Source organism: Bombina bombina, chromosome 5 (genome assembly GCF_027579735.1).
Source record: "Bombina bombina isolate aBomBom1 chromosome 5, aBomBom1.pri, whole genome shotgun sequence".
Classification (NCBI taxonomy): domain Eukaryota; kingdom Metazoa; phylum Chordata; class Amphibia; order Anura; family Bombinatoridae; genus Bombina; species Bombina bombina.
In genome coordinates, this window is record NC_069503.1 from 687,924,080 (window position 1) to 687,939,817 (window position 15,738).

Sequence of the window (15,738 nt, forward strand, 5' to 3'; positions counted from 1 at the left end):
TATGTAACTATGATTTAATCGCTCTGCTTTATATAGTCTTACAATTTCACACATTCTAATTTAAATTGTAAAGCTCTGCCAAACTCCTCAGAGCTGGACACATCTAAGTATATAAATATTTTCACACTAATAGCAATATTTTATTTTGAAGTAATGAATGTCTTTTTATGTTTTATAAAAAGAAACACTGCTTTAGCTTCATAATGATTACATTTATATTAAATGTCTTTGAAATTAATTGTCATGGTTGTTTCTCACCTGAGGTTCATAATTTTGCGAATGTACAAGTGAACAATATTATAGTTTTTGCCATTATTTCAGATTAATTATAGTTGTATTCATTGGATGACTAAGCGCTGTTAATACCACTTTTCCAGGTAGTAAGCAGTTAAAGAAGAAAAAAAAACAACAACTTGTGAGCGCCTTCTAACTTGCCATTTTTTTTCCAGCAATCCATAAAAAATTGGATGAGGATGGAACGGAAAAAGTAGAAGGGTCAATGACGCAAAAATTGGAGAAAGTTCTGAAAGTAAGTTTTACATTCCCAAACAAAACGTCTATTAACAGCTAAACTGCTTCCTTTCATCCCTTGACTGCTAATGATGACATGCTTATTTCCAAACACAATTCATTTAGTATATCGTGACTCAAGCTCATTATACAACTAGATCTAACTATTAAGGGTAGAATACTGACAGTCACTGTTAGAGTGGTATGCTGGAATAATCAGCTATAGATGTGTACAATTGTGCAGTTCACCTTCCACATAATGATTATTTTATCATCCTGTTATTATTTTGACTTTTTTTTTGTGTGAAACTCAAGTAATTGCCTTTATATTATTCTGAAACAAAACATATTCATTAACGTATATAGCACAACACTGTGAAAAACAAGTTCTCATTCCGTTAAAGGGACATGAAACCCAAAATGTTTCTTTCATGATTTAGACAGAGCATACATTTTTAAACAACTTTCCAGTTTACTTCTATTATCAAATTTGCTTCATTCTCTTTGTATCATTTGTTGAAGGAGTAACAATACACTACTGGTTTCTAACGCATAGGTGAACACATTGGGGAGCCATATATATATATATAGGCATATATATATATGCAGCCACCAATCAGCAGCTAGAACCAATGTGCTTTGCTGCTCCTGAGCCTAGATAAACCCTTCAACAAAGGATAACAAGAGAAGGAAGCAAATTAAATAATAGAAGTAAATTGTTAAGTTCTTTAAAATTGTTTGCTCTGTTTAAATCATGAATGTCTAAATATGACTTTACTGCCCCTTTTATTTGTCAGAGACGTGCTGTGCTCTGCATTGCTCCTTACTACGTATACTAAATAATTGTTTTGCAAAGTATGGTAATGTAGCAGGTAGAAGAATGGCCACACTTGCTTTTTTTCCCCAACATTTCTTTAAAAAACTTGTTCTCTTGACATTTTTTTAACATTCTGAATGCTAAGCTTGCTGCTATCTTCTAATAAAACACTGCAATGGCTCACAAAAAGATATTGTACCTTTTTAGACTGTTGTAGTGCAGAGGTGGACACAGTATGTAAGTATATGCATTAAAATGCATGTGTATAATAAACATTAACTAATTAATCACTGTATATATGACAAACTATGCAGTCCATAATGCTGTGACGTTTAAGTAATTTGGCTTTTATCTAAAGCATGTTATAGTGTATATAGGTGTTCCAATGGTAGGAAAACATATATATTTTTCAAACTTGAGCAGTGTGAATGTCAATACATCTGCATGTAATAATAGCTAGTACTTCCTTACATACCCTCTTGATGTGTAACTGTTGAATATAATCTGTTGTTTTCATTTTACTTTCCTTCAGTGTATTTGCATCTGCCAAGCAGCATAGAAAGCATTTTCTTGTCAAAAAAGTTACTTACTACCTGCTTTTTAAGATCTGATTTTCCGTTTAGACCAGATCTTAGTGTACTGCGTAAGGAAACAGCAGCTTCACTCATGAAAGTTTTTACATCACAGCAGTAAAATTCCTGCAGAGTTTTAGCATTATTTGTATTAAACAATTATTTTAGCTAAGCTGTGTTCAAATGCAGTAGGGCCACCCACGGTGTTGACGAGAGAATATGGCACGCAAACCACCCAGAGAGACTGATGTAATTTTTTTTTCATCTTTGCTTAAAGTATGGTCACTAGACCAGATAATGTAGAGACTTTCTGCTGGCAGTGATCAAAACGGCCCAAACGATTCCAATTTTCCTTCTTATTTTCTTTACTTTTGGGTAAAGGAATAATTAGGATAATTCACGAGTAGAAAAATGTGTGCTATTTACAAGTTACATAAATGCTCTCCTGTATAGAATGATCACAATAGCACTTTTGTAATCTTAGAGAGGCTGCGTGCTAGGCCAGAAAATCCAAGGCCTTAAAATATTATGCATTTTAGGTGTATCCATTCTCAAAAAGAAAACGTGTATCCCAGATGTTGTAGTTACATTAAATTACCCATAAAATGTTAAATTTGCATAATAAAAAACCTGCAATATGTGCTCATTTATTTTGCCCCCTTTTTCTGCAGTTAACCTCTGAAAATTGTGTTTTTTACCTGTCCTTCAGAATCAAATTCAATTATATATGTTACCAACTGCTTAGCGCAAAGGTGATAAGATAAACATACTTAACATGCTCTTCAAGAGGTGTTTCATTATACAGGGAAACAACTCAAATTGTGATAATAAAGTGACCATTTTAAATGCTTCTAAAAAACACATAATGCAATGCTAAAAGAGACAGTAAAGTTAAAAGTAAACTTTCATGATACAGATAGAACATTCAATTTTAAACAACTTTCCAATTGACTTCTAGTATAAAATTGCATTCTCTGTATGTATCATGAAAGTTTAATTTTTACATTACTGTCCTTTTAGTTGCTAATGTAGAGTTTGCATACATAACCAAATTACTTTAATATATGAGCAAAATACAGACTTCAATGATTTTTTGATCACATTTGTGAATGATGCTAAATGTGGATTTGCCTCCAACATAATAGGTCCTAAGATATGCATTTTTTTCTTGTTGTTTAAGATTGGTACATTTATATTTTTCCATATTTATTATGGATGCATATATTCGGGTGGAGTGATGTGGTGCATTTTTTTTTGTATGTTTTACACTAGCATGTATTTGTTGGCTAGGAATACAACTTTCTTTCTAATGACACGATGAGTCCACGGATCATCTAATTACTATTGGGAATATCGCTCCTGCCCAGCAGGAGGTGGCAAAGAGCACCACAGCAAAGCTGTTAAATATCACCTCCCTTATCTCCCACCCCAGTCATTCTCTTTGCCTACGTTAGAGCAAGGAAGTGGTAAAGTTAGGTGTTAGAAAAGATTCTTCAAGCAAGATTTTATTATTTTTTAAGTAGTGCAAAATTGTGCTGCTTTGTCTTAGGGTGTAGCCATAGTCCACATCAGTCTCTTCAGTAGAGCAGTGGTGGCTTTACAGCACTGGGAACATGTGGGACATAATTCTCACTGCGCCTCCCATGTAATTTATGCTGCCCTAATCATAATAGCCTGTGTAAGATTACTCAGTCTTTATCTTTTTCTCCACAGGTCTATGTGAGGGAGAGGACCTCTCAAATCTGGTGAGCTGCCTTGCTGTTGGGCAGATTTGTGAGGTAAGTGCTGACTTTATTATTTCTAGGAAAGAAAGACAAAGTGGGCACTTTAGTTCAGAACAATGTGTATTATGAAGGCACTTTATTATAAAAGGGACACTTAAACTCTCCTATAATGGAGAGGACTTATAAGACAGCCGTTTTATGCAGGCACTGGGGCGGAGGAAGATCTTTATGCTCTGGTGGTTCCACTACTACCCGGCAGTTAAACTTTAATACAAAATGCCGACCAGGAGATTATTGTTTGAAGGACGCCCACGATGGGTGGAGCTATGTGAGGCGGCAAGCTGTTTTGCGCGCCACTTTTTACTTTACTTCCATGTGCGAAGGAAGAGAATTTTCTGGGTCTGTCTAGCAACGCATGATTACCTGCAAGCATGCGTTTCTAGGACCGGAGAACGGCTCACTTCGTCTCCTGCTGAGTTCCGGATCATTTTGTCTAGAGGGAATTGCAAAGCTCCGGTGTAGCAGGTCAGGTAGGCACCTCAGCAAAGAAGCTGAGGTGTAGAGGTGTTCTGTTATCTTTATTTGGCAAATTTTCTCATTTTGCAGACACTAGTAAAAAAGTTACGGTTTAAAATTTAAAGGGACAGTAACATTTTTTATATTTAATTTTTTTGTAAAAAATGAAGGTGATTATTTGATCCATTGTGAGTCAGAATGGACCAAGAAGCTTTGCAAAATGTCACTTGTTCTTTGTGTTTTAATGCCAATGTGGAACCACCAATCCCTTTCTGTTCCTCGTGTATTGAGAGAACTTTAATTATAGGGATAGACTTTTTTCTGAGCCAACATTTTCCAAGGCAAATGCTGTTCAGGAGTCTAATGACAATGTTCAATATATGCCGCAGCTTTCTCCTCAAGCGTCCCCAACTTGTATCGCCCACACATGCAGTGCCCTGCGCTTCCTCTCTAACTCCTCCTGGAGTTACTTTGCAAGACATCGCTTCTCTTATGTCCTCTGCGGTTTCTGATGCATTGTTTGCTTTTCCCATGCTGCAGGGAAAGTGCAAGAGGAAAAGTAAACATTCAGTAGGTGAGGTTACTGACGCAGTTGTTGCTATTTCGGATGCCCCCTCCCAGAAGCCTGAGTAGGAGGATCTTTCGGTAGCATCTGAGGGGGAAATCTCAGATTCTGACAGTGTAATTCCTCCTGCTGATACTGAAGTTGTATCCTTCAGGTTTAAGCTAGAACACCTCCGTCTGTTACTTAAGGAGGTTTTAGCTACATTGGATGACAGCAACACTATGGTTGTAGTTAATCCTAAGAAATCCAGCAAGCTAAACAAATCCAGCAAGCAAAACAAAAGATGCGTTGTCTGATGCTATTAGGACAGACACTCCCCTTGATGAGATCCAGGATAGGATAAAAGCCCTTAAGTTGGCTAATGATTTTATTACTGATGCTTCCCTACAGGTTATCAAACTGGGAGCAAAGATTTCAGGTTTTTGCTGTACTAGCCCACAGAGCTTTATGGTTAAAACCTTGGTCTGCAGATGTGTCATCTAAGTCTAAACTTTTAGCGATTCCTTACAAGGGAAAGACCTTGTTTGGACCAGGTTTGACGGAAATAATCTCTATTACAGGAGGAAAAGGTCATCTTCTCCCTCAGGATAAGAGAAACAAACAAAAGGGACATCAGAGTAATTTTCGTTCCTTTCGAAATTTCAAGGAAAGAGCTCCTTAGTTCCCAATACAGGGGTAACTTTCTTGGGAACCATAATAGAACAGAAGTCAGGAAATCAAAGATTTTCGATTTTTGCCTAGCACTTCAGTTTGCTCCTCGGCCATCAGTGGCTCAGTGCATGGAGGTAATCGGGGCTGATTGTGGTGGCAATGGACATCATCCCGTTCGCTCGTTTTCACCTCAGACCTCTGCAGTTAAACATGCTCAGTCAATGGAACAGAGATTATGCAGATTTTGTCTCCATGAATACAGCTGGAGCAGGAGACAAGGGATTCTCTTCTTTGGTGGTTGTCTCAGAATGATCTCTCCCAAGGAACCTGCTTTCGCAGACCCTCTTGGGTGATTGTGACAACAGACGCCAGCCTTCTAGGATGGGGAGCAGTCTGGAGCTCTCTAAAGGCTCAGGGAATTTGGACTCAGTCAGAGTCTGTTCTGCCCATAAATATTCTGAAGCTGAGAGCAATCTTCAATGTTTTTCTGGCCTGGTCCCAGTTCCTTAGCTATGACAGAGGTAGCCAAGATAATTTGGTGGGCGGAGACCCACAATTGCTGTCTGTCGGCGATCCACATCCCAGGGGTGGACAACTGGGAGACGGACTTCCTGAGCAGGCAGATCTTTCACCCGGGGGAGTAGGAACTCCATCCGGAAGTGTTTTCCAGCCTTATACCGGTCAAGGGGACCGTCAGGCTGTACTGATAGATGCCCTGGCGGTACCTTGGACCTTCAGTCTTGCATACCTATTTCGCTCTTCTACCTCAGATCATTGCTCGAATCAAGCAAGAGAGGGCGTCAGTGATCCTCATTGCACCGGCGTGGCCTTGCAGTATTTGGTATGCAAACCTGGTGGACATGTTGTCTCTTCCACCTTGGAGACTTCCGATGAGGAAGAACCGTCTACTTCAAGGGCCCTTCCTTTATCCAAATCTAGTTTCTCTGAAGCTGACTGCTTGGAGATTGAACGCTTAATTTTATCCAAGCGGGGATTTTCAGAATCCGTCATAGAGACCATGATTCAGGCTTGTAAACCTGTAACTAGAAAGATTTACCACAAGATATGGCGTAAATATCTATATTGGTGTGAATCCAAGGGCTACTCTTGGAGTAGAGTTAGGATTCCTAGAATTCTGTCATTTCTCCAAGAAGGTTAGGAGAAAGGATTATCGGCGAGTATCTGCCTTGTCTATTTTGTTACATAAACGTCTGGCGGACGTACCAGACGTACAATCGTTTTGTCAAGCCTTGGACAGGATCAGGCCTGTGTTTAAACCAGCTACTCCTCTCTGGAGTCTTAATTTATTTCTTAAGGTTCTTTAAGGGGCTCCGTTTGAGCCTAATGCATTCCTTAAATATTAAGTTATCTTGGAAAGTTTTGTTTCTTGTTGCTATTTCATCTGCTCGTAGAGTGTCAGAGCTCTCGGCATTACAGTATGAGTCACCTTACCTTATTTTTCATTCGGATAAGGTAGTTTTACGTACAAAGTTAGGGTTTTTCCCTAAAGTAGTTTCTGACAGGAACATTAATCAGGTGATTGTTTTTCCTTCATTGTGTCCTAATCCTCCTCCTCAGAAGGAATGGCTTCTGCACAATTTAGACGTGGTACGTGCTCTAAAATTTTACTTACAGGCGACTAAGGTCTTCTGCTTTGTTTGTGGTTTTCTCGGGAAAACGTAAGGGACAGAAAGCTACGGATACTTCTCTTTCTTTTTGGCTGAAGAGTATCATACGTTTTGCATATGAAACTGCTGGACAGCATCCTCCAGAGAGAGTTAAGGCTCATTCCACGAGGGCTGTTTCTTCCTCATGGGCATTCAAAAATGAAGCTTCTGTGGAACAGATTTGCAAGGCTGCAACTTGGTCCTCTCTTCACAGTTTTTCTAAATTCTATAAATTTGACACTTTTGCTTCAGCTGAGGCCGCTTTTGGGAGAAAGGTTCTTCAAGCAGGGGTGCCTTCCGTTTAGGTTCCCTGTCTTGTCCCCTCCCTTATCATCTGTGTACTCTAGCTTGGGTATTGATTCCCAATAGTAATTAGATGATCCGTGGACTCATTGTGTCATTAGAAAGAAAACAAAATTTATGCTTACCCGATAATTTTTTTCTTTCTTGACACGATAAGTCCACGGCCCGCCCTGTTCTTAAGACAGGTTGTTGATATGTTACAAACTTCAGACACCTCTGCACCTTATTGCTTCCTTTCTCTCCTTTACTTCGGTCGAATGACTGGGGTGGGAGGGAAGAGAGGTGATATTTAACAGCTTTGCTGTGGTGCTCTTTGCCGTCTCCCTGCTGGGCAGTAGTGATATTCCCAAAAGTAATTAGATGATTCGTAGACTCATTGTGTCAAGAAAGAATTACATTTATCAGGTAAGCATACATTTTGTTTTTGCTCATAAGTATTCACATTTTTACATTGTTCTTATTAGGTGCAAGTACAACTGCAGATGCTCTCTTCCAAGAAGTGCTTGGCCGGAAGGACAAAGCTGATTCCACTCGGAATGCCCTAAATGTCCTTCAGAGATTTAAATTTCTTTTCAATCTACCACTCAACATTGAACAGAAATATCCAGAAGGTAAACTTAAGCTTTTCTAATTTGGTTAGAACAGTGGACACTTTTTTAGTGCAGTGCCATGCCAAATAAAATTTAGAGTACAGTTAGCTTATGAAGCATGATAGACTATTTGAAATGCTGCTCAAGTTAATTGAAAAATTATTTTTACAAATGAAGCTTTTTTTAGCGTTTTCGCTATAGAGCTAATTGCGGTGGAAGAAACTTAGAAGAACTTACAATACTGTGTGCGTCTTCCCGTATTTCCCCATAGAAGTCAATTGAGAACAAAAGTGGAAAAAAACACTTGTGCGCAAACCCGGCATGAAAATATGAATATTTCACATTCCAGTGTTCTGCACATAGTAGAATATTGTTAAATTGTGTGTAGTTAAAACACTTTGCAGAAAACTTTCATTATTTATTGTGTTCTCTTTTCCTGTAATTTAACTGTGAAATTTGTTGGTTTTTTCTAAATGTAAGTTTCTATAGTCATTTATAAAGAAAAGCCGCCGTGTTTGAAATTAAGTTTTATCTGTTTCCCCTGCTGAAGACTTAAGGGACAGATATAAAACAAACTCAGAACAAAGTATTGGCAGCGCAAAATAAGAGAGGGGGTGTGGAACAGGGATAATTATTCAATTTATATAAATGATGCAAAAAACTATATAATATTATAAATTAACTTGACTATGATTTACAGTATAAATTTTCCCACAAACAGATACAAACAAACAATGGGAATAATGTTACCACTAGGAGTGAGAATATTGGTAAGAGTCCGATAGTGTCCAATAGTAGCTGTATATTTCGAATGTTTCCAGTAGGGTTGCACCGATACCATTTTTTTAAGACCGAGTACAAGTACCGATACTTGTTTTCAAATACTCGCCGATACCAATTACCGATACTTTTTTTATGTCATGTGACAGTTTACCAAGCACAATACAGACTAATTATTTAAGATTCCTTCTTTATAATTATGAAGGACTGTAGCTCAAAAGACATTATGAAATAATAAAACAGGTTTTATTTGTCACAAAGTTCACAGAACATGTTTAGAAATAAAATATTACAATAAAATATATTAACAACAACAATAAATATAAAATTGCAACCAACCAAAAGTGCCATACAGTAAAAAATAGAACAGAATACTGTTTAATCATGGTGAACAAACACTATGGGCTAGATTACAGTTGACTGGTAAGCTTTACCAATGCTCTCATTACATGTCCTACTCCATTAAAGGCTATGGAGTTGGAAATGTGAAACAGAGCATTGGTAAAGCTTACCAATCAAATGTAATCTAAAATCTAGTCCTATAATTGCAGGATGAGTGTTCATTGGGATTAATTTAATTTTTCCAATGAGTACTCTTCCTGCAATTATATAAGCTAAGATGTTCCTCAGAGTACAGTATGTTTTGAACATAATTGTGCAAGATGAGAACTAGCAGCATAAAAGGCAATCAAGCAATTAGAATAATTTTTCAAAAGTTAGTGGCAAGTTCTTTTTAAGGAACAGAACAGAAGCATCTCTGCATGTTCAGCTATAAGTCTGTTTCTGCTATCAGTAAGTTCTTATAAAGGAACAGAAGCATCTCTGCATGTTCAGCTATAAGTCTGTTTCTGCTATCAGTAAGTTCTTATTAAGGAACAGAAGCATCTCTGCATGTTCAGCTATAAGTCTGTTTCTGCTATCAGTAAGATCTTATTAAGGAACATAAGCATCTCTGCATGTTCAGCTATAAGTCTGTTTCTGCTATCAGTAAGTTCTTATTAAGGAACTTAAGCATCTCTGCATGTTCAGCTATAAGTCTGTTTCTGCTATCAGTAAGTTCTTATTAAGGAACAGAAGCATCTCTGCATGTTCAGCTATAAGTCTGTTTCTGCTATCAGTAAGTTCTTATTAAGGAACAGAAGCATCTCTGCATGTTCAACTATAAGTCTGTTTCTGCTATCAGTAAGTTCTTATTAAGGAACAGAAGCATCTCTGCATGCTCAGCTATAAGTCTGTTTCTGCTATCAGTAAGTTCTTATTAAGGAACAGAAGCATCTCTGTATGTTCAGCTATAAGTCTGTTTCTGCTATCAGTAAGTTATTATTATGGAACAGAAGCATCTCTGCATGTTCAGCTATAAGTCTGTTTCTGCTATCAGTAAGTTCTTATTAAGGAACAGAAGCATCTCTGTATGTTCAGCTATAAGTCTGTTTCTGCTATCAGTAAGTTCTTATAATGAACAGAAGCATCTCTGCATGTTCAGCTATAAGTCTGTTTCTGCTATCAGTAAGTTCTTAAGGAACAGAAACATCTCTGCATGTTCAGCTATAAGTCTGTTTCTGTATCAGTAAGTTCTTATTAAGGAACAGAAGCATCTCTGCATGTTCAGCTATAAGTCTGTTTCTGCTATCAGTAAGTTCTTATTAAGGAACAGAAGCATCTCTGCATGTTCAGCTATAAGTCTGTTTCTGCTATCAGTAAGTTCTTATTAAGGAACAGAAGCATCTCTGCATGTTCAGCTATAAGTCTGTTTCTGCTATCAGTAAGTTCTTATTAAGGAACAGAAGCATCTCTGCATGTTCAGCTATAAGTCTTTTTCTGTATCAGTAAGTCTTATTAAGGAACAGAAGCATCTCTGCATGTTCAGCTATAAGTCTGTTTCTGCTATCAGTAAGTTCTTTTTAAGGAACAGAAGCATCTCTGCATGTTCAGCTATAAGTCTGTTTTTGCTATCAGTAAGGAGGTTTAACTTTTCCACACTACTGCATGGGGCAGAAGTATATTTTTGGGCCATTTTAGCCAGAGCTGGAAATCAGTTTATTAACTGCCCAGTACTTCAGGGGTTTCTCTGAACGCGTAGTACAGTGATCTCTCCTACAATAATACAAATAAGAGCAATTTGTATTGGCAAGAACAGTAGTAAACAATTTTAGTTTAGTCTCCACTACAGCTTTAAATGAAATGGGAACATGCAGTTTGATTAAAAACGCCACAAGATAGCATATGGGTAGTAAGTGGAGGTATCGGATTAAGTATCGGTGCATTTGCACGAGTACAAGTACTCATGCAATTACTTGGTATCGGTACCGATACTAGTATCGGTATCGGTGCAACCCTAGTTTCCCAGGAAATTCCTAGGTGCTTGATCCACGTGCTGCAGCTGCTTTCAGAGGTGTATCACCCCACACTCTCTATGCGGCAATTCTACAGGAAAAGAAACAAGGCAAGCCCATATCAAGGTAGACGTTTGTACAATTTATTTCACACACACAAGTGCCGGTCTCTTGTAATTCTCTGTACGTGACACCGAGTTGAACCCTGTAGTAAACTTTTTTCCAAGGAGCCACCCAGAGCTCCGCCCCAACGCGTTTTGTCCGTCCTTAACAGACTTTTTCAAGAGGAAAACCACTTATCCTCTTGAAAAAGTCTGTTAAGGACGGACAAAATGCGTTGGTGGCGGAGCTCTTGGTGGCTCTTTGTTATTTTTTTAATTCTGTATGTGTTTTTAACCCGTGTGTGTGAAATAAATTGTACAAACGTCTACCTTGATATGGGCTTGCGCTTGTTTATTTTCCTGTAGAACAGATATAAAACAGGCAATAAAAGGGATTCCATCTCGTTTTGAGGCTAGATTTCGAGTGAAGTAGTTGAAAAATTATTTTGTTGCTTTTCTAAATTACATTGTATTTTTTATTCCCTTAAAGGGATATTAAACAGTATGAGATTGTAATATAAAGGGCTAGATTACAAATTAAGCTTTTTCTCCAACATAGGTGTGTCCGGTCCCCGGCGTCATCCTTACTTGTGGGATATTCTCTTCCCCAACAGGAAATGGCAAAGAGCCCAGCAAAGCTGGTCACATGATCCCTCCTAGGCTCCGCCTTCCCCAGTCATTCTCTTTGCCGTTGCACAGGCAACATCTCCACGGAGATGGCTCAGAGTTTTTTGGTGTTTAAATGTAGTTTTTATTCTTCAATCAAGAGTTTGTTATTTTAAAATAGTGCTGGTATGTACTATTTACTCTGAAACAGAAAAGAGATGAAGATTTCTGTTTGTAAGAGGAAAATGATTTTAGCAACCGTTACTAAAATCGATGGCTGTTTCCACACAGGACTGTTGAGAGGAATTAACTTCAGTTGGGGGAAACAGTGAGCAGACTTTTGCTGCTTGAGGTATGACACATTTCTAACAAAGACTTGGTAATGCTGGAAGCTGTCATTTTCCCTATGGGATCCGGTAAGCCATTTTTATTAAATAAGAATAAAGGGCTTCACAAGGGCTTTAAAGACTGGTAGACATTTTTCTGGGCTAAAACGATTGATTTATAAGCATTTTTAATAGTTTATAGCTTTGAGGAGTTATTTTATTCTTGGGAATTATGTTAAAGAAACGGCAGGCACTGTATTGGACACCTTTTTTCACTGGGGGCCTTCTCTAATCATAGGCAGAGCCTCATTTTCGCGCCACTAATGCGCAGTTGTTTTTGGGAAGCAAGGCATGCAGATGCATGTGTGAGGAGCTCAGATACATAGAAAAAGCTTACTGAAGGCGTCATTTGGTATCGTATTCCCCTCTGGGCTTGGTTGGGTCTCAGCAAAGCAGATACCAGGGACTGTATAGGGGTTAAATATAAAAACGGCTCCGGTTCCGTTATTTTGAGAGTTAAAGCTTTCAAATTTGGTGTGCAATACTTTTAAGGCTTTAAGACACTGTGGTGAAATTTTGGTGAATTTTGAACAATTCCTTCATACTTTTTCACATATTCAGTAATAAAGTGTGTTCAGTTTAAAATTTAAAGTGGCAGTAACGGTTTTATTTTAAACGTTTTTTGTACTTTGTTATCAAGTTTATGCCTGTTTAACATGTCTGAACTATCAGATAGACTATGTTCTGTATGTGAGGAAGCCAAGGTTCCTTCTCATTTAAATAGATGTGATGTATGTGACAAACAATTTAGAGAAAATGATGCCCAAGATGATTCCTCAAGTGAGGGGAGTAAGCATGGTACTGCATCATCCCCTCCTTCGTCTACGCCAGTCTTGCCCACACAGGAGGCCCCTAGTACATCTAGTGCGCAATACTCCTTACTATGCAACAATTAACAGCTGTAATGGATAATTCTATCAAAAACATTTTAGCCAAAATGCCCACTTATCAGCGAAAGCGCGGACTGCTCTGTTTTAGAAAATACTGAAGAGCATGAGGACGCTGATGATAATGGTTCTGACATGCCCCTACACCAGTCTGAGGGGGCCAGGGAGGTTTTGTCTGAGGGGAGAAATTTCAGATTCAGGGAAAATTTCTCAACAAGCTGAACCTGATGTGATTACATTGAAATTTAAAATTGGAACATCTCCGCGCTCTGCTTAAGGAGGTGTTGTCTACTCTGGATGATTGTGAACAATTTGGTCATATCCAGAGAAATTATGTAAGATGGACAAGTTCCTAGAGGTCCCGGGGCCCCCCCGAAGCTTTTCCTATACCCAAAGCTGGTGGCGGGACATTGTAAACAAAGAATGGGAAAGGCCCGGCATACCTTTTGTCCCTCCCCCTATATTTAAGAAATGGTTTCCTATGGTCGACCCCAGAAAGGACTTATGGCAGACAGTCCCCAAGGTCGAGGGGGCGGTTTCTACTCTAAACAAACGCACTACTATCCCTATAGAAGATAGTTGTGCTTTCAAAGATCCTATGGATAAAAAATTAGAGGGTTTGCTTAAAAAGATGTTTGTTCAGCAAGGTTACCTTCTACAACCAATTTCATGCATTGTTCCTGTCACTACAGCAGCGTGTTTCTGGTTCGATGAACTAGAAAAGTCGCTCGATAAAGATTCTTCTTATGAGGAGATTATGGACAGAGTTCACCGCTCTTAAATTGGCTAACTCTTTTACTTTAGACGCCACTTTGCAATTAGCTAGATTAGCGGCGAAAAATTCAGGGTTTGCTGTTGTGGCGCGCAGAGCGCTTTGACTAAAGTCTTGGTCAGCGGATGCGTCCTCCAAGAACAAATTGCTTAACATACCTTTCAAGGGGAAAACGCTGTTTGGCCCTGACTTGAAAGAGATTATTTCAGATATCACTGGGGGTAAGGGCCCACGCCCTTCCTCAGGATAGGTCTTTTAAGGCTAAAAATAAACCAAATTTTCGTCCCTTTCGCAGAAACGGACCAGCCTCAAGTTCTACATCCTCTAAGCAAGAGGGTAATACTTCTCAAACCAAGCCAGCCTGGAGGCCAATGCAAGGCTGGAACAAAGGTAAGCAGGCCAAGAAACCTGCCACTGCTACCAAGACAGCATGAGATGTTGGCCCCCGATCCGGGACCGGATCTGGTGGGGGGCAGACTTTCTCTCTTCGCTCAGGCTTGGGCAAGAGATGTTCTGGATCCTTGGGCGCTAGAAATAGTCTCCCAAGGTTATCTTCTGGAATTCAAGGAGCTACCCCCCAAGGGGAAGGTTTCCACAGGTCTCAAATGTCTTCAGACCACATAAAAAGACAGGCATTCTTACATTGTGTAGAAGACCTGTTAAAAATGGGAGTGATTCATCCTGTTCCATTAGGAGAACAAGGGATGGGATTCTACTCCAATCTGTTCATAGTTCCCAAAAAAGAGGGAACATTCAGACCAATCTTAGATCTCAAGATCCTAAACAAATTTCTCAAGGTTCCATCGTTCAAAATGGAAACCATTCGGACAATTCTTCCTACCATCCAGGAAGGGTCAATTCATGACCACGGTGGATTTAAAGGATGCGTATCTACATATTCCTATCCACAAGGAACATCATCGGTTCCTAAGGTTCGCCTTTCTGGACAAGCATTACCAGTTTGTGGCACTTCCATTCGGATTAGCCACTGCTCCAAGAATTTTCACAAAGGTACTAGGGTCCCTTCTAGCGGTGCTAAGACCAAGGGGCATTGCAGTAGTACCTTACTTGGACGACATACTGATTCAAGCGTCGTCTCTGCCACAAGCAAAGGCTCATACGGACATTGTCCTGGCCTTTCTCAGATCTCACGGGTGGGAAAGTGAACGTAGAAAAAAGTTCTCTATCCCCCGTCAACAAGAGTTCCCTTCTTGGGAACAATAATAGACTCCGTAGAAATGAGGATTTTTCTGACAGAGGCCAGAAAAATCAAAACTTCTAAGCTCTTGTCAAGTACTTCATTCTGTTCTTCTTCCTTCCATAGCGCAGTGCATGGAAGTAATAGGTTTGATGGTCGCGGCAATGGACATAGTTCCTTTTGCGCGAATTCATCTAAGACCATTACAACTGTGCATGCTCAGTCAGTGGAATGGGGATTATACAGACTTGTCTCCGACGATACAAGTAGATCAGAGGACCAGAGATTCACTCCGTTGGTGGCTGGACCCTGGACAACCTGTCACAAAGGGATGAGCTTCCGCAGACCCAGAGTGGGTCATTGTCACGACCGACGCCAGTCTGTTGGGCTGGGGCACGGTCTGGGAACCCCTGAAAGCTCAGGGTCTTTGGTCTCGGGAAGAATCTCTTCTCCCGATAAATATTCTGGAACTGAGAGCGATATTCAATGCTCTCTCAAGGCTTGGCCTCAGCTAGCAAAGGCCAAATTCATAAGGTTTCAATCAGACAACATGACGACTGTTGCGTATATCAACCATCAGGGGGGAACAAGGAGTTCCCTGGCGATGGAAGAAGTGACCAAAATAATTCAATGGGCGGAGACTCACTCCTGCCACTTGTCTGCAATCCACATCCCAGGAGTGGAAAATTGAGTCGTCAGACATTTCATCCGGGGGAGTGGGAACTCCATCCGGAAATCTTTGCCCCAAATAATTCAATTA

General features: G+C 39.4%; 1 protein-coding gene across 1 annotated transcript in view; it reads left to right on the forward strand.

Annotated features, from left to right (window-relative positions):
* The window catches only part of EXOC2 (exocyst complex component 2), a 914,329-nt gene that overhangs the window by 512,191 nt on the left and 386,400 nt on the right, over positions 1–15,738 (forward strand). Inside the window, 4 exon segments of the mRNA XM_053714663.1 lie at positions 450–529; position 4,542; positions 7,790–7,920; positions 7,922–7,936. Coding sequence (XP_053570638.1) covers positions 450–529; position 4,542; positions 7,790–7,920; positions 7,922–7,936 — 227 coding nt within the window.